The 22337-nt window shown below is 33.4% G+C and overlaps 1 protein-coding gene across 6 annotated transcripts in view; it reads right to left on the minus strand.

The window, feature by feature from the left end:
• Positions 1-21510, minus strand: part of LOC106711245 (glycogen synthase kinase-3 beta) — a 34565-nt gene extending 13055 nt beyond the window's left edge. For 2 of the 6 annotated variants that reach the window (XM_014503539.2, XM_014503532.2), the window contains exons 1-4: positions 7552-7824; positions 7326-7388; positions 1252-1442; positions 752-835 (exon numbers count right to left, since the gene is read on the minus strand). In XM_014503539.2, the coding sequence (XP_014359025.1) occupies positions 752-835; positions 1252-1442; positions 7326-7388; positions 7552-7693 (480 nt within the window). In that variant the 5' untranslated portion in view covers positions 7694-7824. Of the gene's footprint in view, positions 1-751; positions 836-1251; positions 1443-7325; positions 7389-7551; positions 7825-16901; positions 17263-21085 lie in introns of those variants that run through there. The other 4 variants (XM_014503547.2, XM_014503563.2, XM_014503570.2 and 1 more) reach the window with 4 other exon arrangements.
• Between the last annotated feature and the right edge of the window lie 827 nt (positions 21511-22337).

A 22337-nucleotide genomic window follows, 5' to 3' on the forward strand; every position in this document is an offset into this window, starting at 1 on the left:
ATACGATGTGCTATTAGTAACGAAGAGATGATTACGATAATCTTAGCAAATTCTCACAATAAACAAAAAAAAAAGCAAGCAAACTGTCGCGTCATCTGACGTGTTCCGAAGATCGTGTATTTATTAACCGCAAGTGAAAGCCCTGGCCGATGATAGAGGGATAAAACACTGCACAATGCCAGGCCACCGACCGATAATTCATATGGATTATGTCCATTGTGATTGGATACAATAAATATCGGCAAGCCTAAACTAGGAGTTCATAGATCTATGTGCGTGAGCACACTAGCTTAATATCTGACTGTGACATACTGCGACATCGAAAGACTGCATCGCATTTAGTAGTGGACTAACCGCTGCGGCCACTGACACCTTATCCCAAATAAAACAATCAATTTAACCAACAGACCATCAATTTTTAGGGAGAGTTTTAAATATATAGAAATATTAAGGGCCAATTTTTCAATTCTCCGAGATCATCTTTACAATTTACTTGCAACAAGTTATGAATCTCAAAATGTATGTACTAAATAATATAAAACATAGCAACTCACAACCTTGTTAGTAATATTCAACAGTCCGAAGTAACAAAAGCAGTACTTTCGAAAGACTTTTTCCATTAAAGACTTTATTTATCCAATAAAGACATGACGAAAAGGGCTGAATGAATAAACTAAAAACAAATTATAGATCAAGAACCCCGATTGAAAAATTGGCCTTTAGGTAAATAAGGGTACAGAATAGAATATACCTTTTCTCCGCTGGAGTAAAAGAAGTATTTCAGTTTGACAATATTACAATGCTCCAGTCGTCGCATGATTTGAAGCTCTCGGTTCTGTAACAAGAAAACAACATTAATTAGAAAGATTAAATTGTGCTACACGTAAAAATACGCAGCATGACAACACTACAAGTCTAATCGGTCTTGATCGATTTTAATTAACAAGCAATAGTTAAAGAAAACGAATGAACATCTTTATGATCCTTCTTCGAACTCTTAGAATCGGTCAATAATATATCTGAAGTTTTAAGTTATTTTATTCACAATCGAATAGAAATATATAACCAATCAATTTGCATTCGCGTTCAATATATAAGTGTATAAGTTAAATAGAATGTGGCTATAAAGAGACAGATGTATTTCGTGAATCGTAGAATTCTTTAGAAGGGAGTTACAGGTGAAATGACTGTTGAAAGATTTGAAAGACGAAAACCAGTCATGACAACCCTACCGTAGAAATAAGATCTTACCTTAAACCTCTTATCCTGGAGCACCTTCTTGATGGCGATGAGCTCGCCGCTGTCGCACAGCTTGGCCTGGTAGACAACACCGAAGCTGCCATTGCCGATGAGCTTCATATCCGAATAGCTCACCTCCAGCGGCCGGTCGGGGCCCTGCCCCGGCGTCGCTACAACCGTCGTCACTTTGGAACCGTCCTTGCCTGAAATCACGGAGAACATAAACATTAAATTTTGATATAAAGAATGCAGGAAACTAGCAAGCTGATAATCTGGTATTAAATGTATTATATCTTTAGACACTGCAACAACATAATGTAGAACAGACAGCCTACCTTTAATGGACAAAGTAGCTGTATTATTTCTATTCTATATTAGCCTATTCTCTCTCTCTGATCAAGACAACTAGCATTTCTTACGTGCTTGGTACATAGAGACAAAAAATATTAATTTTCAAACATTACTTATTAAGTATTTTTAGTATAAAATGTTTGTATTCTAACCGTTTATTTAAACTGGAGAAATATTATAAAACTTTGTAAAAAAAGGTTAATATGGTAAATTTCGCTTTTACGTAAATGAACCGAGTTTTGACACAAAACTAATAATAAAAAGTTAAAATGGTAACGATATTTTACCGTAACCTATACATTTTAAAACTGTAGTATATATAAAATATAAAGGTACCGTAAGCATTATACAGTGCTATTAGCCTAATAAGTTTAAGACAATAAAAGACATTTCTAAAGCACTCAGACTTAAAAAATGTATTATCCAGGTTATAACTTCTTTTAAATCTAAGATTCTGGAATTTTTCGTGTATTAAACCTGCTATAACACCATTATACGTAAATTATTATCCCCGTTTTGTTCAAAGATGTTATAAGGGGTAACAATATTGTTGTAATACACGTGTAACGGCAGTGGAATTCTATTGTAACATTGACTTAATACAAGTAACATGAACCGTTAGTGTCGGCAGTGTTTTGAAAAGTCGAGCTATTGTCATGGCCATTACAAGGTAACGAGCACAATAAATGGATTTCCACAAGTATACTTTAAGTTATATGTAAAGTCAGTATTTTCTTTTTTAATATTTATACTATCTTCCCGGATGAAGTAGCGTGCATGTTACATAAATACTTCAATATTTATTTGCGACGTTGCGATGTCACATCTACATGAAAATTAATATAACCTTAACCTCGCCTGTGGAAAACTAATAACAGTGGTGGTTTTTGTTATTATTTTGAAATAATAATAGTCGATAGCATCTAGATGTAATAACATGACAGTCATGATCGAAATAACAATAATTTTCATCCTAAATAGTTTTGTATATCACTGAAAAACTCACGCACACAAGCAATATTAAGAAATAACATCGAATATCTAAAATCTAGCAAGTCATGTCAAACGCTTACAGTGTTCATTGCGATATTTTAACCCGAAGTAATATTGAGACGGAAAGAGCCATCTTTAAAGGGATCTCATAACAGATATAACTTTACATCCGTTCATCATGTTTGCCACAATGTTTAACAAGCAACTCCACATAAAATAGTTTTATAAATGTACCGTTGACATTCAGGAGCGGGAAACAACAATTACCCAGGTACTAGGAGTACATAAGTGGCAGGAGACTTTCCCGGAAGGCAGAGTAATATAGCGTGTGCGGATTGAGCGGTAGTCGTGCACTCACGGCCGGCCGCGCCACTTCAGAGGAACGAGTTAATAATAAACTACAATGATGTTGTGAACTGAACCGTTAAACACGAACCAAATTGTCCAGCTACGTGAAACGTATTGCACCATGCTACGTGATTATTACAATTAGTTTTTACAAACTATCACAGCTAGAAAATAAGCTTCCAGTTCGTTTCTCAATTTATGTGGTATGAATATTGACGTACGTCATTTTGGATTTTTAATAAACAACAGTACGTAAATATGAAATCAAATGTACAGGAAACTTAATAAGTGAAATTCAATTTAACCTAATAAACGGTCGCATTTTAAGAAAAAAATACCAGACATCGGAAACAACAATGTCATTGAAGTGAAGCTCTTTTGTTAGTTTCATCAGTGCGTCCATTGTGTAAATACAATTCAGTGTTGCCGCAATTCCTAGCTATTTAAAGCACTAGTTTGTTTAGAGCTGGAATACTGAGTTAATTTACCATTCGCACTATTTAAATTGAGCTCAGAATTTTCAAATGAATGTTTTAACTTGTCTTGTTTCTACGAGTAACTGCTTCTATGACTGTGTAGGTTAGTTAAAATAGTCATGATTTTTCAAATAATAATTAACTTTATATAAATAATATTAATTAAACCATTTAGGCAACATTAACATTAAAAGTAACATTAAAATCAAAATAATCTTGTAGACCAAATAAACGCTTTAAACGTACGTAAAAGACTCCTTACGAAAACGAGAAATATTCGAAAGCATATTTTTCATCGTCGATTGATTTATTGATAAGCGGCTTTGTCAACGGAGACGGCGAATAAAGAACACATTATAAACCTTATTGTATGCACATCACGTGACACAACTATATCTATGCAAAGGTCAATTTTTTTTGCATATTCAAGACAAATCTTGTTTTTTTATATAACATAATTTTCATTTTATAATTAATAATATATTCTTTATGACATATAAGTTATTTTATAGTTATACTGCAATAAAAATAGTAAACGTTGCGATCTAACTTGAAAAACTTGTTTCCGTAGTCATGTCCATTGTTAAAATATGTAGTGATGGCTAACATGTTTAATGCACTGTCACATGTCACTGAAAGCCGGACACTGTCATAGTAACACACGCAACTGAAATAATCATAAATGTATCAAGACACACATTAATTACTGTTATTCACGCATTAATAAAATAGTTTATCATAAGAGCATGAAAACAGATACACTATTGCAGATTAAAGATTGTCTTTAGACTCTTCGAACTTTCAGATTTACCCCATGAACACTATAACATAAAACCTAGTTAATCTCTTCAAAGCGTGTTAAAGGTGACGATGAAGGTAAGTACCTAAAATTTTAGTTGCAAATACCATTTTCGATACAAATATGCAGTAATTTTCCACTGTAAATAATCTTTTGGTGCGCGTGCCAAAAAAAAAATCCGTGAAAAGACAAAGACTCCCAGATTATGAATCATTCATAATCTGTCAGTTGTATGTCATGAAATTCATAAAGCAAACATAAATACGACATTATTCCGTATTCAATTTTTTATAGTTTCCACCGTTTTGTACTCATTGTATTTTAAACATTCGAGGCTCTAAACTCCCAACATAATATGTGAGTTTTTAGCTGATATAAATATCTAGTCAATACTCGCTTATCTGGGTTATGGATAGGTCAACCCACATGGTGGTAGTCATCATATAACTAGTCAATGGATTGATTTATTAGCTATAATTCGAAATGAGCTATCGAAATCGAATAGAAAAATCGTAATGAATCTACCGATAATCAAAATGCAACAATTGATAAAAAAAACTTAACTTAAATATAACAATACAGATGTAAATGAGAAAATAATTTCGTTCATATAGCCTACTTTCATACATACGTTTCAAATAAGTATATTATAAGAAATGCCGTTGCTATGGTGACACTTTAAAATAACGGACAGGTGTGGGTCGTTTCTAACATCCGTGAGGGCTTTCTACCTGCTATTTCAAATGCCAAATAATGAACAAGAATGGTAGAAAGCACTTTAAATGTTAACTTTGTCCGACGGTAAAATTGACATTTAAAATTGCATTCATAAAACGACGATATTTTTGAGTGACAATATTATAAATGCGAAAGTTTGGACAGATGGCTACGTATGTCCAAAACGGCTTAACATATCTCGATGATATTTTGTTTAGATGTATAACACAGTCTGGAAGAACACATAGGCTATATAAATTCCGGAAACGGTTACGGTTATTGAAATTTGTAACAGATGTAGAACATAGTCTCGAGTAACAGATGAGATACATTTAACCCTTTAACCCCAACGCACAGTATACTCATCCCATTTTTTTTAACTACGCGTGAACGGAGTCGCGGTAAAAAGCTAGTATATTATAAAAAAAACAACTATAAATGGATATAAAACACTTACACAGCATTACTCCCATTGTTATTAACTTCAATTAAAATATAGTTCAACAAGATATAAACACAGACAGAAATAAAATACAAAACGCACAATAACAAAGTAGTTTCACGACTAAACCTAATGGCGTTATTAGAACTAATGATAGTATTAATCGAATCTTATTTTCACAACAGGTTTTATGGACAGGACAAAACAACGCGACAGGCAATGGGTCCTGATCTATTTTAACAAGTTAATGATATTGTTATCCTGTATAAAAATAGAGTTTAGAATTAGTTAAGTTGCGGCAGAGACATCATATAAAACCCTAGTAAAATACTGTAAGCTTATGCAACCGAAAACCATCGGAGAATTATTTATTTAAACAATATACAAGAGCAAGGAATATTACAAAGGGAATGAAATGATTAGACAAACATGATAAACAAGGGTGGAGTGCGCTCAGGTCAATAAGGCCGTGGGTGCGGTGCCGCGCAGTTGACTTAATGTCAATGCTTACACATATAGAGTTTCTATTACATTGGACAAGCCCATACAATAAGTGTTAACGTATTCCTGCTTTTCATACACATGTATGGTCGAACACATTTATTTCCTACCTATGCCAGTTAAATTTTACCTGTCAATACCTTTGATCTAAAACTCTCCATAACAACATACAAACGTGGAAAATTATAACCTTATGGTGAAGCTTTTCTGAACGATATTCGAAGTGGGAAGTGAATTTATGTCTTTGACAGACAGTACAATATGAATAATATGATGAATTCTCAATTATTTTACAAACTGCGCAAAACGAAGAGCCACAGAGATAAGTACAATGACAGTTGTAACATTGTACAAACGTAACTGCCGTCGAAACTTACATTTCGTACAATAATTTTACGAATCGATATTGATCTTACGTTTTAAAAATAAGTTGCTACATTACGATTGCAACAGAATTCGTACAAAAACCTTTTATCGGGTGGTAGATTCAATTTGTCATCGTTGTGACAGGCCTTTCACATTTGAACACTTTTACTTGTTGAGCCGAGCTGAACATAATGCTTGTTGAATTTATAAAAGTACTCCTAAATCATGGTTACTACTAATATTGCACCTTTTCAATATGTTAGTGATATTTATAATAATAACGATGATATCGTCGGTTGTTTTATACATAAAATAATCAGTCTTGAATTATAAATCCTGAAATAAATAAAGCTAAAACACATCACTACGTACAACATCGACATGCCAAACATCATTAAGTAATGACATCCTCTAAAAACAACTAATTATCTAAAAAAACATCGATTAAGCATGCTTCCAGTAAAGACAAGTGTTATTTTTCAAGTGGTTGCGTTGTTCGCAAATTTATTTTTAAGTATCCTTTTATGTAAAATGTAAATTTAACATAGTGTCGGTAAGTTTAATTTGAACGTTCTCTGGAGACAAGTACGGTCACTACCTCGGAAAATGTACGATGTAATGTATTAGAAGCGTTAGTAATTTGACAAAATCAAAACACAATATTAGTAGTAATAGCTCGTTAAACAAATTATGTAAATATTTTACCAGCCAATTTTAACAAGTTAGTATAGTATTGTTATTTGTATGGAACTTTTTGTTGTTTAGATTATTTTAGTTTTTAGATGTGTTGTATTTTTTCTCTACATTGTCTTTTTATATTAACCATGTCTCGGTACGTTTACACTGCACTTTACGTGTAATTATATTCAAAATGTGAGTGGAATGAGAACGCAGAACAGCCAGAAAAGTTAAAAAAAAACGAGGACAGTCAACGCCACAATCTTCCAACTCCATAAACATCACAATCGTTAACTATATAAAGAGAGATGAAACATTGTAGCGTTTAACTGTAGCACATTTTGCTGTAAGTACGTAAGAAAAATCTAAGACTACAAAGTTGTAGCTAAATTGGTGCGCCACATGTAGCACTTACGATGGGAGGTGGCGGTCTTCTTTTCCGAAGCCAGCTCAGCCTTTTTAGGTGCGTCGACGTCGCCTGCGAGTCGCGGTAAACACAAAAGCAACATTAGAACATTTAAGTGGACATGTGTAATGCATGAAACAATATGAGGGTTGGATGGTAGGACGATGGTTGCGGGCTAACATTTGCGCACGTTCAGATGCAGCGTTGCGGAGCACGTTTACAAAGACCAACTCACTGATGGTACGTCGAAGTTTCTTACAAAAGGAAGAGAGGCGGTCTCGGGCCCGGCTCAGTTGGCCATTTTTGTCTGCGTCGAGGAGGCGCAGAAGTGAGGGTTCGGATCGCGCGCCAACCTCTCCGACGGGCCGGAGCGTCATCGCTGCGGGGCCCTCGGAGACCCCCAGGTTGTCTAGGCATACCGGGCCTACGGGACACTCCAGCTTGGCGGAGGATCGCACGCGAGCGCGGCACGACGTCGACTGCCGGCCGCCGACCGCCACTAGCCCGCCCCGCCCCGGCCCAACAACCGCGACGCACACACCGTAGATGCGCTTATTCAAACTTCGCACACTCGAGTCATACTGTCAATTCCACCTTTCTATTCAATATAATTACTCTCACAAATAACTATTTATCTCATTTCATTAACGCAATATAACTGGAATGTAAGAAAATAAGAAGGGAACACTATTTTCGTCACTGCACTGTATTTATCTCAATATTTTGCCAATTAGCGAGCTTATATTTATTTATGACTCATCGAGTGTTACGAGAGAATGGCTCGATGCTTATCTTCGGTTCTCATGGCGAACAATGAGAAGACAATTCAATTATAAAGTAACACGGAGACACAGCGATAAGGTTTACGCGTTCTGGAAGCTATCGGTTCGAGACAACAACATCATATGATGAGAAACGTGTATGTTTGCCCGGTGTACGGTTGCATAATGGCGAGTGAAGCAGAAGCTCTCATCTAACAGTGTGAGTCGTGGTAATGTTGTCTTAGCGCACGTCGTTCTGCTCGCTCGGTACCACGTCGCGGTCGTGTCTACCTTTTTATACAGTCGATGATAATTCACGACATGTGACGTCATCGATACATAACTTTTTTCTGAAATTATAGTCGTTAAGATACTATGTAAACAGACTAATAACAAACCAGTGCAGTGCGAACTGTTCCATATACAAATAACTTGACTTTCAGCCATTACTTTCATACCGAAAGAAGTAGTTTTCTTATGAATAGTTTTCATAAGAAAACTATATTTATATATTTGCATATATTTTACATGTAAATATTTATAAAAGTGGTACGGTACACAAGTACGGTATACGGTGTCTATGTAATAAGTTAGTTTTGGTATTGACTTAGTGAAAAACTTTGCATAACCTCTGTCTATAACTCAGGAAGACAATCTTAAAAAGTACTGAAATAAGTTATTTTCGAGTTATATGCCTTATCAAACAATGAAAGACGTTTGGTAATTGCAAGTAACGTAAACGAAAAAGACACGGATGCCGTCACCGGGGATCGAAATAAAAGGATGTTATGTGTTAACATAACTGACATTCTCGTAGCTGTTAGTATTCAAGCCAAGTGTATATTTTTTGTTAGGGTTAGTATATGGTATTTAGTACATATACAAAGTAGCACACGATTGAAGACAAAACTTGTCAGTTCAAACAAACTTTCTGCTTGCATTTTGAATATCTGACGTTTTAGACATTTCTAACTTTAAAATTACAAAGCGTGTCAGGTAACTAGTAATAAAGATACCGACGTTAACCGAATAAAACCAACTTAAAAAATGATAAACACATCGTTACAATGTCATGACTTTCGAATTATTCCTCGTGTGTAAACTTGATCGATGAAATTCACTCTAATTGTACCATATTTAATACGAAATATACAAATATTGACCGTGATAACAATCGGTGCACTGGATAATAATCAAATCGAATATATCATATCAATTTTACGTGCAATTACATGTTTAAAACATTTAATCATATAACTAATAATCCGCTGAAGACATTATGGTTAATTAAACTCACAGACGAAACATGATAATGTTTTGTTGATAGTTTGGAAAAAAATGCGTAAATATTGTCATGCATCAAGTTTCATAACATGTTATTATTATATGTGTCAATTACAGCTTTCCCTTGTATTGAGTAGCTCGGATACCACATAGCAATATAGTGTAATAATACAATAAATAAAATGTTAGACTAACGAGCCAATAATGAAAGCATTTCGTCTACTTCAGAAAAATGTATACAAATGATTTTAAATCTTTGTATATAAAGACCATTACAACAAGGATGGGTTCACTACCTGTGACTTTTGTCAAAACTGGTTTTGGTATAAAGTTAAGACGGTTCAAATATGAACTTTTTGGATTAATAAGATTTTAAATAATAATAAAGGTGATGGAAACATTATTTGTAATAACATATTTATGTAGTAATTTTCAATAAATGGCTAAAATGGTCTCAATATATCCACGGTAGGTACAATCCGAGAAGCCTGGTCATACTCAGCAAGAGATTATTTCCAAGCTGATGATAATGAAATAAAGTTCACATCTATGGCTTCCGTATAATAATTAACCTTCATTAGAAATGAGCCAATGAAACGGCTTTATTTGTCGTAATAGAAAATAAATTCGCGTTACTTTCGGATTTTCAAACAAAATGCTGTCTTGGAACAAGATCATAATTAAAGATGTTTGTTTACAAATAATTTTATTACGTCTAGAATCTTCTACTGAGGTTATATCTATAATAAGCAAGGAAGGTATATTTTTATACTAAGTTAACAATAAAACTTTCTACAATATAAAATCTAAATAACCTTTCAATTTGATGAAAACTTAAATTCAATGTCCGTGTACAAATGTGTATGTAGTCAGTTGCTTCTGAATTAAACAGCAAGGTTAGAAGCCTCAATTGGATTACAATTTCAGTGGACCTTAGTGAGAAGGACAGAAAAAGTCACGCCGACTATTAAGCGCACCTACAATCCGATACACTTTCGCTTCGATGTTGCTTATTGATTATTAAAATTCAAGATTCTGTTGTCTTACACAAAACATTACTATAAGAACAACGAAGCTTATGCTGCCATTAAATTAGAAAAAGCTCCACAATTATTACAGTAAATGTGTTTAGCCGCCAGCTTCTAGTAGTTTGAAATAAACATAATTGTTAAAAGTAGCATATTTTGAGTATGTACTTTTAGACAATATTAGTTACACGGTTTGTTACCAAAACCAAGTGTTAGATAGATGTAGTGAGGGGACGTAAGCATTGATATTTAAGTAGGTCTAGTGTTGCGCCTATACACCGGCACAGTGTTGATTTTCTCTCTCTAACAGTACATAGAAATCCGTAATTACAAAAACATTACAAATGTTTCAGCTGTGATTTTGTTTGAACTATAAATGCTGTAGCTACTAAAATTGTAAGTTTTACTCTCCCATACATCAATAATGGTCCAATTGAAACAATGCAACGAATAATTATTTCATACTAAACATTCCCTAGTGCAGAGTAAACTGTTGGCCAAATCGATAACGGTCCATTTAAATAAATATCATAAAACTTTAATCGCTTTTTCGCGGGTAATCAAACGACGCATGCAGCCTAGTTGCATGTGTTAGGAAATATCCGATATGTCAAACAGTCTACGTCAACTGTTAGTTGCTAAGTATTCTATTTGATTGATATGCAAAAATAAAATTTTCATCATTGACGATGTCAGAAGATCAAGGTATTAGACTATAATTAAATTACAGTAAGAAGACGAGAATGTATTAAAACATTACAATCTTAATCTGGTTCCGGTTACAAGAATGTATTCCATGACAGCGTACACGGAAGCCATTAGGTTGATAACGAAATAGAAACCGTTGTTTATAAACATCGTCGGTTAATTTGAACATTGTTATATGTAATGTACGGATTCACCAAATATTTAAACCACTTATTTTAATTCTTTTTATAATTGTCATCTTCGATGTCTAAAAAGTGATAACCTCCAGAATGTTCCGTAATAATCTCATTAAAAATCTAATACAATGTTTTGATAAAGAAAATTGTGTGAATATACAGTCAAGGAAATTTATTTACTAACCATTTCGACGAAGTCGATTGACACTCCAAATGCCAATAAGTCGAAAACTTGTTAGAATAACATGTGTGCTTACAGCTTTATTGTGACAATTTGCCCTACCATATACGTTCCTTAGTGGGAAACGAATTTAATTCTTTGACTGTAATATGTTAAAGAGAAAACAAACGTGCAGTCTTCCTGGTCCAGTTCACGGATAGCGCATCTGCATTGTGTAAAGTGACACCGCTCGTGCCATGCTCCAGCGCGCGGTCTCGCCTTTGAGCCCCTACCAAGGATACATAGTCGCAACACAACCACCCGGCCGTAACATAAACCGGTCCATTCAAAGGTGACACACTCCGTACCAAATAAAGACATAAAATTTATAAACAAAAGGTACATATGAAATAATACCCCAATTTATCTTTACCCGTACCAAACTTTTATTAACTTCACGTAGGCTCATAGCACAGTATGTGATGTATTAGTGATGAAAATTTGACAATCAGCTGCTTTCCTTTGTATATGATCATATAAGTTTTTCTTTTAGATCATCGTACTATGAATGATCTTGCAGTTAATATAACTTTCATGAATTTGGACTTCAACACAAAGTGTTATAAAAACTTTAATTACTCTAGTAGTGTTATTAAAATAAGATTAGAAGGTCAAGTGAACAGATTTTGTTACCTAATAACAACTATATGTGAAGAGTTTGTGAGAATGATCGTAAATCATAATCATAATAAGTAACACTTCAAATAATATTCGTTAATTAACAAGACAATAGTAATGAACATTTTTTTGTTGAATTGTTTTAAACATGAACAAAATTCTGACTTACTGACGTAGACAAGATTCCGACTTTCTGATTCTGACTGAATTATTAGAATCAATGACTCAAGACAAAATTCATTCATTGAAATCAAGACAAAATTCTGACTTACTGATTCTGCCTGAATTATTAGAATCAATGATTAGACCAGTGTGGATTTACGTATTTATTGTTCCTTTTACGGCACTCGACCTTAATTTCACTTTAATTTATTTTATAAATTTTTACAAGAAACGAGAATAACCTATTTATCACTGCTAGCAATAAAATATGATTTAACGGCGAAACACGAGTTTTATCGCGGTAACCTAAGTATACGCCAATTTAAAAAGACACTGTAACTATTTAAAGTAAACCTTTAATAGCGTAATCACTAAAGAAACAAAATCCATAAGTCACATAAATAAGGTAGTGTATTCCCCAAGACATAATAACGTTACAGGTAAAAACCTTGATAAACAGAATTGATTGCTACTGTTCAAAAATCAACGTGGAGTGAATAATCCCTTGATCTACAATACCATTAATTTACCCGGTTCCGGGAATTTTTGGATTAAGGGATATTTATAGATCTTAGACTCGACTATCTATAAAATTAAATAAAAAAATGTAATTAGAGCATTATCAAAAACATTTTGCAAATTCAGAATTGACGTGATTTTGCATCACATTTCTGTGGTAATGCATTTATCTGGCACTATTCTATACAAGACATATACCATTTAATGAAAGATTAGGTAAAAAAAATGTGCATCTATTTATGCAAACATTCCCGCTTATATACATCAATATATAAACATCAATTTTCGTCAGTGTACACACATTTTGATTTAAAACGTCATATTGATTCAGTCTCCGCTGATGCATTTCAATGCCATATATCTGACGACAACAACTTTCGTCAGCCATTCTAACGTACACAGCAGGTACCAACTAACCTTCACGCTTTTAGATTTACTTTCCTCATGTCTCATTTCTTATTCAACCTCCTCTACATTACTGAACTATAGAAGCATACTAACTTTGTGAGTGATTTAAAATGTTAGGAGTTATCGCTTTTGTTAACAGTATGCCTACACATATTAAAAAAGTAGTTGTCGCCCGCGACTCCGTCCGCGCGGAATTAAAACTAAAACGTGATAAGGAAAAAAAGAGCCTATGTGTTATTACTCCAGACTATGTTCAATATCCAAGCCAAATTTCAGCGAGATCCAGGCAGCCGTTTTGGAGATACCTTCATACCAAACACACAAACATACATCCAAACATTCGCATTTATAATATTAGTAAGATATCTACGTTTTCTATTTAATCTAAAAAAAAAGCAAGCTGATATTAAGTGACCCTTCCCTGACCGTAAAGTCGTAAATACGTTGCCTATCCATAAATACGTTATGTATTTACAATGTGGTTTTATGAGCATTAAATACATATGGTCGGCTTATATATGACGAGAACATTAGAGGAGGCGTAAAAGAAACTGTCAATCGCTTTTCCGTTTAATATAAGGCAGTATTGAATCTTAGTACAGTCTATTACTCTTTTTAATAAAGAATAGTCGGCTGTGGTCACAAGAATGATCTAAACATATAGTTAATTGATTGATATCTATTTACTGTTTATGTATTTAGGTAAGAAGTAATGAGTACGAAACGGAACGGTCCAGAGTTATTGGAATTTCCATACTGAATTGAATGAATGAAGCCTTACTCATTTTGGACTTAATAATTTAAAAAATATATATGAAAATTGTAAGGTATTTTTTTACCTTTAACGTACAATGAAATATTTTTTAAGGTTGCATAATAAAGCAACTTTATATTTTACTTAATTCTTGTTCATTGCATAACACTATCCCTATCGAGCCTATTCAAGCGTGGCAGCTTTAAATCTAGCATCGCTACGTTCATAGCCATCGTTATACAATCTTTCAAAACGAATGTAAATGTAATATACTTTTAAATTAACTTATTTAACTATAATCCTACATCACGACTATAATTATTAGCAATTACTTTGAAAGATATGTAAGTGTTACATAAGTTGAACTTCTAAGACTTCCAAGTTGTTCTTTACTTAGCTTACGGATCTAACGCGAACCAATAGATATTACATAAACTCACATAATAGTCGTACGGTCAAGTGCATTGTATTTTACACATTCTTTCAGACATGTAGAACTAAATAGTCAAAAACTACTACGGTATCTAATATTTAAAAATAAAAGATCACAAATTACAGAAAATTTAGTCTGCCAAAATACGTAAATAAAATTCATGAATAGGATTAAACTATAACCAGATACGTTTTGTTATTTTTCATTGAACCAATAATTTCATACAATGTTGAGAACCTGAGATTAGAATTGTGAGTCTGGTAATCGGAAATGTAATAAAGAAAATAGAATTTTCTGATTCCATACGAGGGTGTGCAGCATGATTTTTTGTTCTGAATTAAGGATGTGTCAAGATAACAATGAATTTATCGATCGATATCATTATATCTAAAAGTACAACACTATCATTTGTAATCTGAAATGTTAACGACGTGTGTGATGGCAACATGATACAATGTCACTAAAAATATATAAATACATTCACCAACAATTGAAATTAATGTTTAGTCTACATCTGCATATTTAACATTATCGTTGAAAATTCGCAGTTAGTAATAAACGTCCCTATCCTAAGATCTAAATCTAAATCTTTCTGCACATCCATTGTGTATTAACCTACAGCGGCAATTTTATCTTTGAATTCCTTCCATATATCTTTGTTACTATTATTATAAATACGAATGTTTAGATGAATATTTGTTTGAAGGTAGCTCCGGAACGACTAAACGAATCTTGGTGAAATTTGGCACAAATGTAGAACATTGTCTGGAAGAACACATAGTATAATTAAGTTTTTGTTCTACATTCCGCGCGGAAGGAGTCGCAAGCGACAGCTAGTTACGTATACATTGAACTTGAAGATCCGCCCACTGATTAAGATATCCTTCCCTATCAAGAACAATAAAAACACAATTGCTCCAAACTAATCTTATTTAATGGTGGCATAAAAATACTTATGACTTATCTCTGACACGATCCTATTAAATTTATTCCGTAGCGGTTTATCGTTTTTATCAAACTTTGCCTATCACCATACAGTAAAACTATAAATTTACGGCATCAATTACATAGAGACGCGTTTTCTTCACACAAATGTAGAAATTTCATCTGCATTTATACAATTAATAAAATCAGAGGTGTATGTGAGATGGAAAAAAAAATATTAACGAAGATCCAATTTTTTAAGTTACGACTGTTTGTCTAACCGAAAATCCGTGTTTGTTCCTTGTAATCTTTGACGAGACTTTTACTGAAAGGTAGCTGATATGTGCGGGAGTAGCATAGGCCAAATTTTATAACTCCCCACGGATGAAATCGCGAGCAAGCGCCAGTTAAAAACATAAATAACAGCTTCATGTCGTCATTATATGTATTTAAAGATAAATTATTGTTATCTCTGTTTTTTCCAAAGAGAATGAATGGGATGACAATATGCATGGTAAATGCTGATGGTAAATTAAACTGAAGTGAATGCAGATCTCTAAGTTTAACTTTAGCCTTACAGATTGATTAAAAAAGATTAACATTAAAAAAAAAACAATAATCCCGATTCACAGTAACCTTATGATACTGCGAAGATTACCTCTAGGTACTGTTTTATCGACGCAAGTTGTGTGTGCGTGGTCTATCCCGATCGAGCAGTTCCATTAGTGTTACTAGGTGTACCGTTAATGAGTTGAACCGTGGCATAACATTATTAGTTTAATGTTATAACATATAGTTTTCAAAAAGTAGTTTAAAAAAACTTTCTTATGAAATTATTGATTAGTCAACAACGCATTCGTCTAACAACACGTTCTACACGAAGACAGATAAAAAGTCGATAAACTGATATTGTTTCTTCATCTTAATACTTGAAGAAAAGCACGTGATATGACGTATAACACTTAAGTAACATGTTAACGCAATATAAATGTTAACCAACTCAAGGCGTTGTTTGATCTAATTAGAATCTTTTAAACATAAGAATATAAATAAACTAAAGTAAATGGCCATCAAAGAAGACTAGGTTCATTTAAAATAAAAAAACCTGAACGCAATAGAACACTCGGATGTCATTTAACATTGTTGACTTAACAACTAAGCTGATGGCCTAAAAGTGTCCTAATTAAGCTGTAATTTTCGTAGTTAGTTTTTGTAAGAATTCGAAAAGGCTAAATGTTGGCTAAAGCTTATATAACAATGATTTAATTTTTCAACATACTATAGACATTTCTCAATACAACAATACAAAAATTTCGAAAACTGCTGTGTAACAAATCTTACTAAACTTTTACCTTCCTTACTAAACTTTTACCTTCTCCGCTTAGCATGGCAACACAAATTAGAAAGTAAAGCAGTTCAGGCAAATGTTTTCATTCAAAATTAGAATGCACTTTTAACGAAACTTGATGCACTAATTTAACAAACGAAAACCTAGAAGCGAAATATAACAAATGTTTTCCTAAAAAAACAAACGTGTATTCAATGTTATTTAAACAGGTTATAATAATAAAAGCAATAAATTTGGCCTACCAATTTTTTTCGTTAGCAAAGAAACCGGTTCTATTCTATCGCGATGCCGAACTCCCGCATCGGCGTTCACTGTATAGGTTCCCCGTCGACGTAACATCGTTCCTGTTCTCCTGACCTCTATAACAACCACTTAAGCACCGCACTGACCACATAAACATAGTCGTACAAGACAACACACCGCAAACACCAACGTTAACGGAAAACTCCTAACATTGTAGAAACATTAACCAATTGTCTAAGTTGAAATGCAAACGCGACGGTTAGGAAGTGGGTTAACGAACCGATCGTCGCTAACTTGCACCATGCTACACCGAGTGTGACCGCCGACGAGCGAAAGGCGAGGAAACCGAGAGTGAGCGCGGTTATGTCGCGAGTGGCAGGATGGCGCACTTGCGGCCGCCAGATAGCGAGATCGCCGTCACTCGCTGATAACTTGCCCGATAACAACTGATCATATCGCCCTTCGGACTGAGAGTAACTAGACAAAAACAAATGATTGCCGGACAGTTCCGAGACACTTAACCGTAATGTGATATTGTGAGATTCTAATTTTACCTGGCCTAATGAATGTTTTCATTTCGATTAAGAGATATCAATGTAAACGCTCAGTTATAAAAGTAGGCTTCCATTCGATTTCTATGCTTCGAAGGAATGTCGTAGAAGGCACAATGTAGTAAGTCTCTCTTTTTAACAATGTTTACGTTGAATCGGTACAGTCTTCTGCTGCGAAAAAGACTTATCGATTTCCTCCCAGTCACCGATTGTAACGCTAATTTCTAATTAAATGACATTTACCTATTATACTAGGTTTTTTTTATATTATAAGATGGCAAACGAGCATGTGGCCACCTGAATTCGCCGAATAGCGAAGCGTCCACTGCCCATAGACATCTGCAATTGCAGATGCGTTGCCTACCTAAACCAACAGAGGAAGGGACACACAGAAAGAGGATATTTCCTCTTCCTATGTGTCCCATTCTCCGCCAAATCTACTTCCCCTTCCTAAAAACAATTGGCGATATTCTAACAATCTCAACAGCAAAAAAGACTGGAAACTTTTGTGCAAATTGATCCAATATATTGATTATAGATGTATTTATAGCTTAGAAATTTAAATAATCGCGGGAGGTTGTGCATCGATTTAGACCGCATTTTTTTTATGTATTCTTTTTTACATTGGCATAAAATAAACAAGTTCTTGAGAGGTATTTAGGGCGCTATCTGGCTATCTCGTTCGTAGTCCACGGAGCGGAGTCAAGGTTATGCTGCTACGTTATCAAAAATGCAAGGCTCACTCCCTAGGCTACGACGAAGTAGTCTAGAGACACGCCCACTAAATTATTTAACTCGACAGATAAAAGTTTAACAACTGCTTTCTCGCGCACATAATCGTCAAATGCTCCGAAATGCACCAATTGGGGGAATTAGATAATCAATAAACGTTTTCCTCGTTAACAAACATATGTAACGTCAATGTAGTTTTCTTCACAAATTTAAAGTAGAGTCAAAAGGATAGCTCTTCTAATAAGCAAATATTTCGTAGATTTACGTTGCCTTGTGAAGGCCCTTATTGTACTTTATATTGCTTTTTATGTATCAAAAATCAAATGAAAAATATGTATGCACTATAATACTAACTCATGTAACATTTAAAAAAAACAAACAATCAATATAAGAAAATTACAGTTGAACTTACAGTAAAACAGGATGAATAAACTAAATTAAAAAAGCTTTTTTTGTATCATAGGGTGACAAACGAGCGAGCGGCCACCGTGATTCGCCGAAATAGCGAAGAGACCGCTACCCATTGACATCAGCAATTTTAGATGTGTTGCCTACCTCTAATCGACGAAATAGAGGACGGACAGAAAGAGAATCCATCAAATCCAGTTCCCTTCCCATACTCTGCTTATAAGGAAAGACTAGGTAGGGAATTTTTCCACTTCAGGCCTGTCTTCTTTGTGGCTGTGGCTTTACACCATAATATTCAATGATTTTTGTTAACAAATCATTGCTTTTAAATAATGTTTTATTGTTATAATTAATTGTAGCAAGTTGTTAATTTAGTAACAAAAAATCATTCATTATCATGGTGTAAATAATTCCTAGTTTTGTATCTATTTACACCGTGACTTCAGAAATACAGAAGTTTACAGATATAAATAAATTAATATGTTAAAATGTATTACATAAATGTTTAACCAATAAAAATTTTGATCCCTTCAACATTATTATTTCATGCAAACAAATGGTAAATAAGTAACCTGTATATGTACCATACAGTTTATCTTAAGCATCAATTTAATTTTGTTACATGACAATTATGTGTTCTATAGTAAGAATTTTTAAATTTCATTATATAACATGGATTTATCATATATTTATTCATTTTAATGTATATAAAAGTATGATGTAATAAAATATTCCATGTAATTGAATCATCTTTAAAGTGATGCAACATAAAAAATTTTGTATATGACTTCAATATTTTACTCAGACACATAATTAAACATTTTATTAGATAAAAATCTTGATGCTAAATCTATAAATTATTTATTAGTAATCATAAGAATAAAAAATATAATAAATACATTTAACCTTTTCAAAAAACTGTCAATTTTTTACGCCTTTTTATTGGATAAAAAAAGAAATGTTCAAAAATCTTTAATCTTTCACTACTGTAAATGTATGTGCAATCATCATCAACCTGTCCTTATCCCTATGGAGGGTCGGCACAGTATGTACTACTCCTCAATACATCTCTATCAGCTACCATATCTGAATTTATGCATATTCTCTTTTACATGATCCATCCATGCTTTGTGTAAATGTATGTGCAATATAATCTTAAATTACATCCATAACATTTGCACTAATTGCGGCACTGATGTCTCTAAATATAGTCATCAAAACCAACATCTCATGAACCTTGAATATTTTTACTTAATTGTATTCATTACTTTAACATCTTTGTTTCTTCCATATTCTTTGTTATAGTTTATTGTTATTTTATAAAGTCATAGGTTTGTTAGCTTTTTCCAAAGAAATTAATAAGATCATTATGCATATTTAGTTGTGTCAATAACATGGAAACATATAGGATGTTATACTGCATTCTATTCAAAATGTAGTGGTTTAAGTTTTACATTTCAAGGAGATAAAATCTTCTTTATCAGAGGTTGGACAAAAAGTCATATTGTTCCAACCTCATGCAATGTACCTGTTGGAATAATTGTTGTAATGAGCAATACCATAATAGAAATTTATTCAATTTGCCAATCTATCACAACATTGGCAATGGATATTGTTCATTTTACATATCATTAACACTACACTTTATATTTGAACATTAACTTTTATGTTAATTGGCTTCTTCTTTTCAGCCATGTGAAATTTAATAGGCTTCATAATAATCACTAAATATTTTAATCTGTATTTCAGTGGTAACAATCTATTTTATTTATTTCAATATATTTTGGTAGAACTCCTTCAATACCAATTTGAAACAATGTATTTAATAATTCATGCATAAATAATAACTTTTACAATCAGTTGTAGATAATATAGTAATAAAATTAAAGGCAAATGTTTGATTTTACATGATTTTAAGATCCATTGTTACTAAATGTACCCTGATGTTATCTTAAATCCCAATAATTTAATACACTTTTGACATTCATACTTTATGAAATGCGATTTAAAAAAAGACTAACTAAATTTTTGAGCTATATAGTTAGTTCTAACTATAGATCCTATCATTAATTACGTCATTTTAGAGTAACCTCAAAGTAATAGTAAAATTACGACCACGATTGAATGGTTCTTATGTATAGAAAGGTATGCTACTACGTTGCCAAATTCTATATTGAAGGTAAAACGTGATGTATTCAAAAAAGTAGCTTAAAATACTACGCATTTTGTTGAAAAAACCTATTTTGACGTGATATCTGTCACACGCCAAGCCAAGGCTTATGTGGCAAATCTAAGGCACGGCCTGTAGCCATTTTTGTACAGAAGAGATATATACAGTTCTGTCAATATCGATTTAATTAGTAAAAGCACGCAGTATTCTTGGAATTCATCCGAATTTGCCAAATTGCAGTCATACTACAATGTCAGAATGGAATACGTCACAGTGTAAGAAATCACGATGGCCGACAAAAGAATGGTTAGGTGGTACTTACTGCAAATTTTTACTCCTCCGAGAGGTGGTTTCGGTGGTTGATTTTCGAATGTCTTTCGAACGGATTTGCCGCCCTCGGCGAAAGACGTGGTCCTAGGGCGCCCGCTCATTATTATAGGTATAAAATAAACGGCCGAATCCTGAACTTCATAGATACTACTTCACATTTCTCGTTACCACCCTTGCTAGCACTCGCACTAAACTCTATCACTTCGCCGACGAATTACTATATTAGAAATATAATAGTCAAAATAGTATCACTAATAGAAAGTTTAAAACAAAATAAGATGGTCTTAGTATGATTTTACAATATCATTTTGTTAATTTTTCAAATTTACATCAATAAAGTGAACGACAAATTTTTAGTTTCTTCGGACTTCACAGACTCGTTCGCTCGGTTAATCGGCTAAATTCGGGTTCGTTCGGGTGATACTCGGTAGTTCGATCAGTGACGTCCTCCCAGAAGTCCGATGTACGCATTAAAATATATTTTTAATGCATTTAAGTTTTAAGAATATTTATAAAAGAAAAAAGCGAGCTGACTTATACAAAGAATAGAATACTACATACATAAAAGTTTACAGGTTTTCTAAAAAATTAAAACCTTTGTTCCATTCTTGTCATGTTTAATTTTACATTTTAAATGCCTAATACACACCAAAAATCAGACCAGGAAGCTAAGGACGGACTAAATATAAAACTAATGTTTATAACTTGCAAAAGGACGAAATTGAAATTTTCTCTGCACTGCTGTACACAGGCTGTACGGTATGATGCACACGATATAAAACAACACCATCTATTGAAACAATGCCTAAACAACAATAATCTTGTTTCAAGTTGCAAGAATAACCAACCCAAACTAGTGAATTATTTTTTAATTTTTTTGATTCTTTATGGTCCTATAAATTTCCTTCAAAGTTCCTTCTTTGTACTGTACAAGAAATTAGCTAAATTTACTATGCACATATAATAATAGATATAGCCGCGAATCACGACGAAATGGAATGGGTAGAGTACAACGCCCGAAAAAAAGTCAATACCTACTCATTAGGAGCTATTGGTGTTAATACAGTACTACAGTTCTGCCTATTTTATACTTTTTTAATGCTAAATAAATAAAGCATAATAAAAATATTTTTATGTCTTATAATCTAACAAAGATACGCCTAGTTTCCAATTATCTTTATATCGGTCGGTCGTGTACCCAGTAGATAGGTATATACATACACAAAGCTTTATTGTGTCGTCAT

The sequence above is a fragment of the Papilio machaon genome, chromosome 14, assembly GCF_912999745.1.
Source record: "Papilio machaon chromosome 14, ilPapMach1.1, whole genome shotgun sequence".
Classification (NCBI taxonomy): Eukaryota; Metazoa; Arthropoda; class Insecta; order Lepidoptera; family Papilionidae; genus Papilio; species Papilio machaon.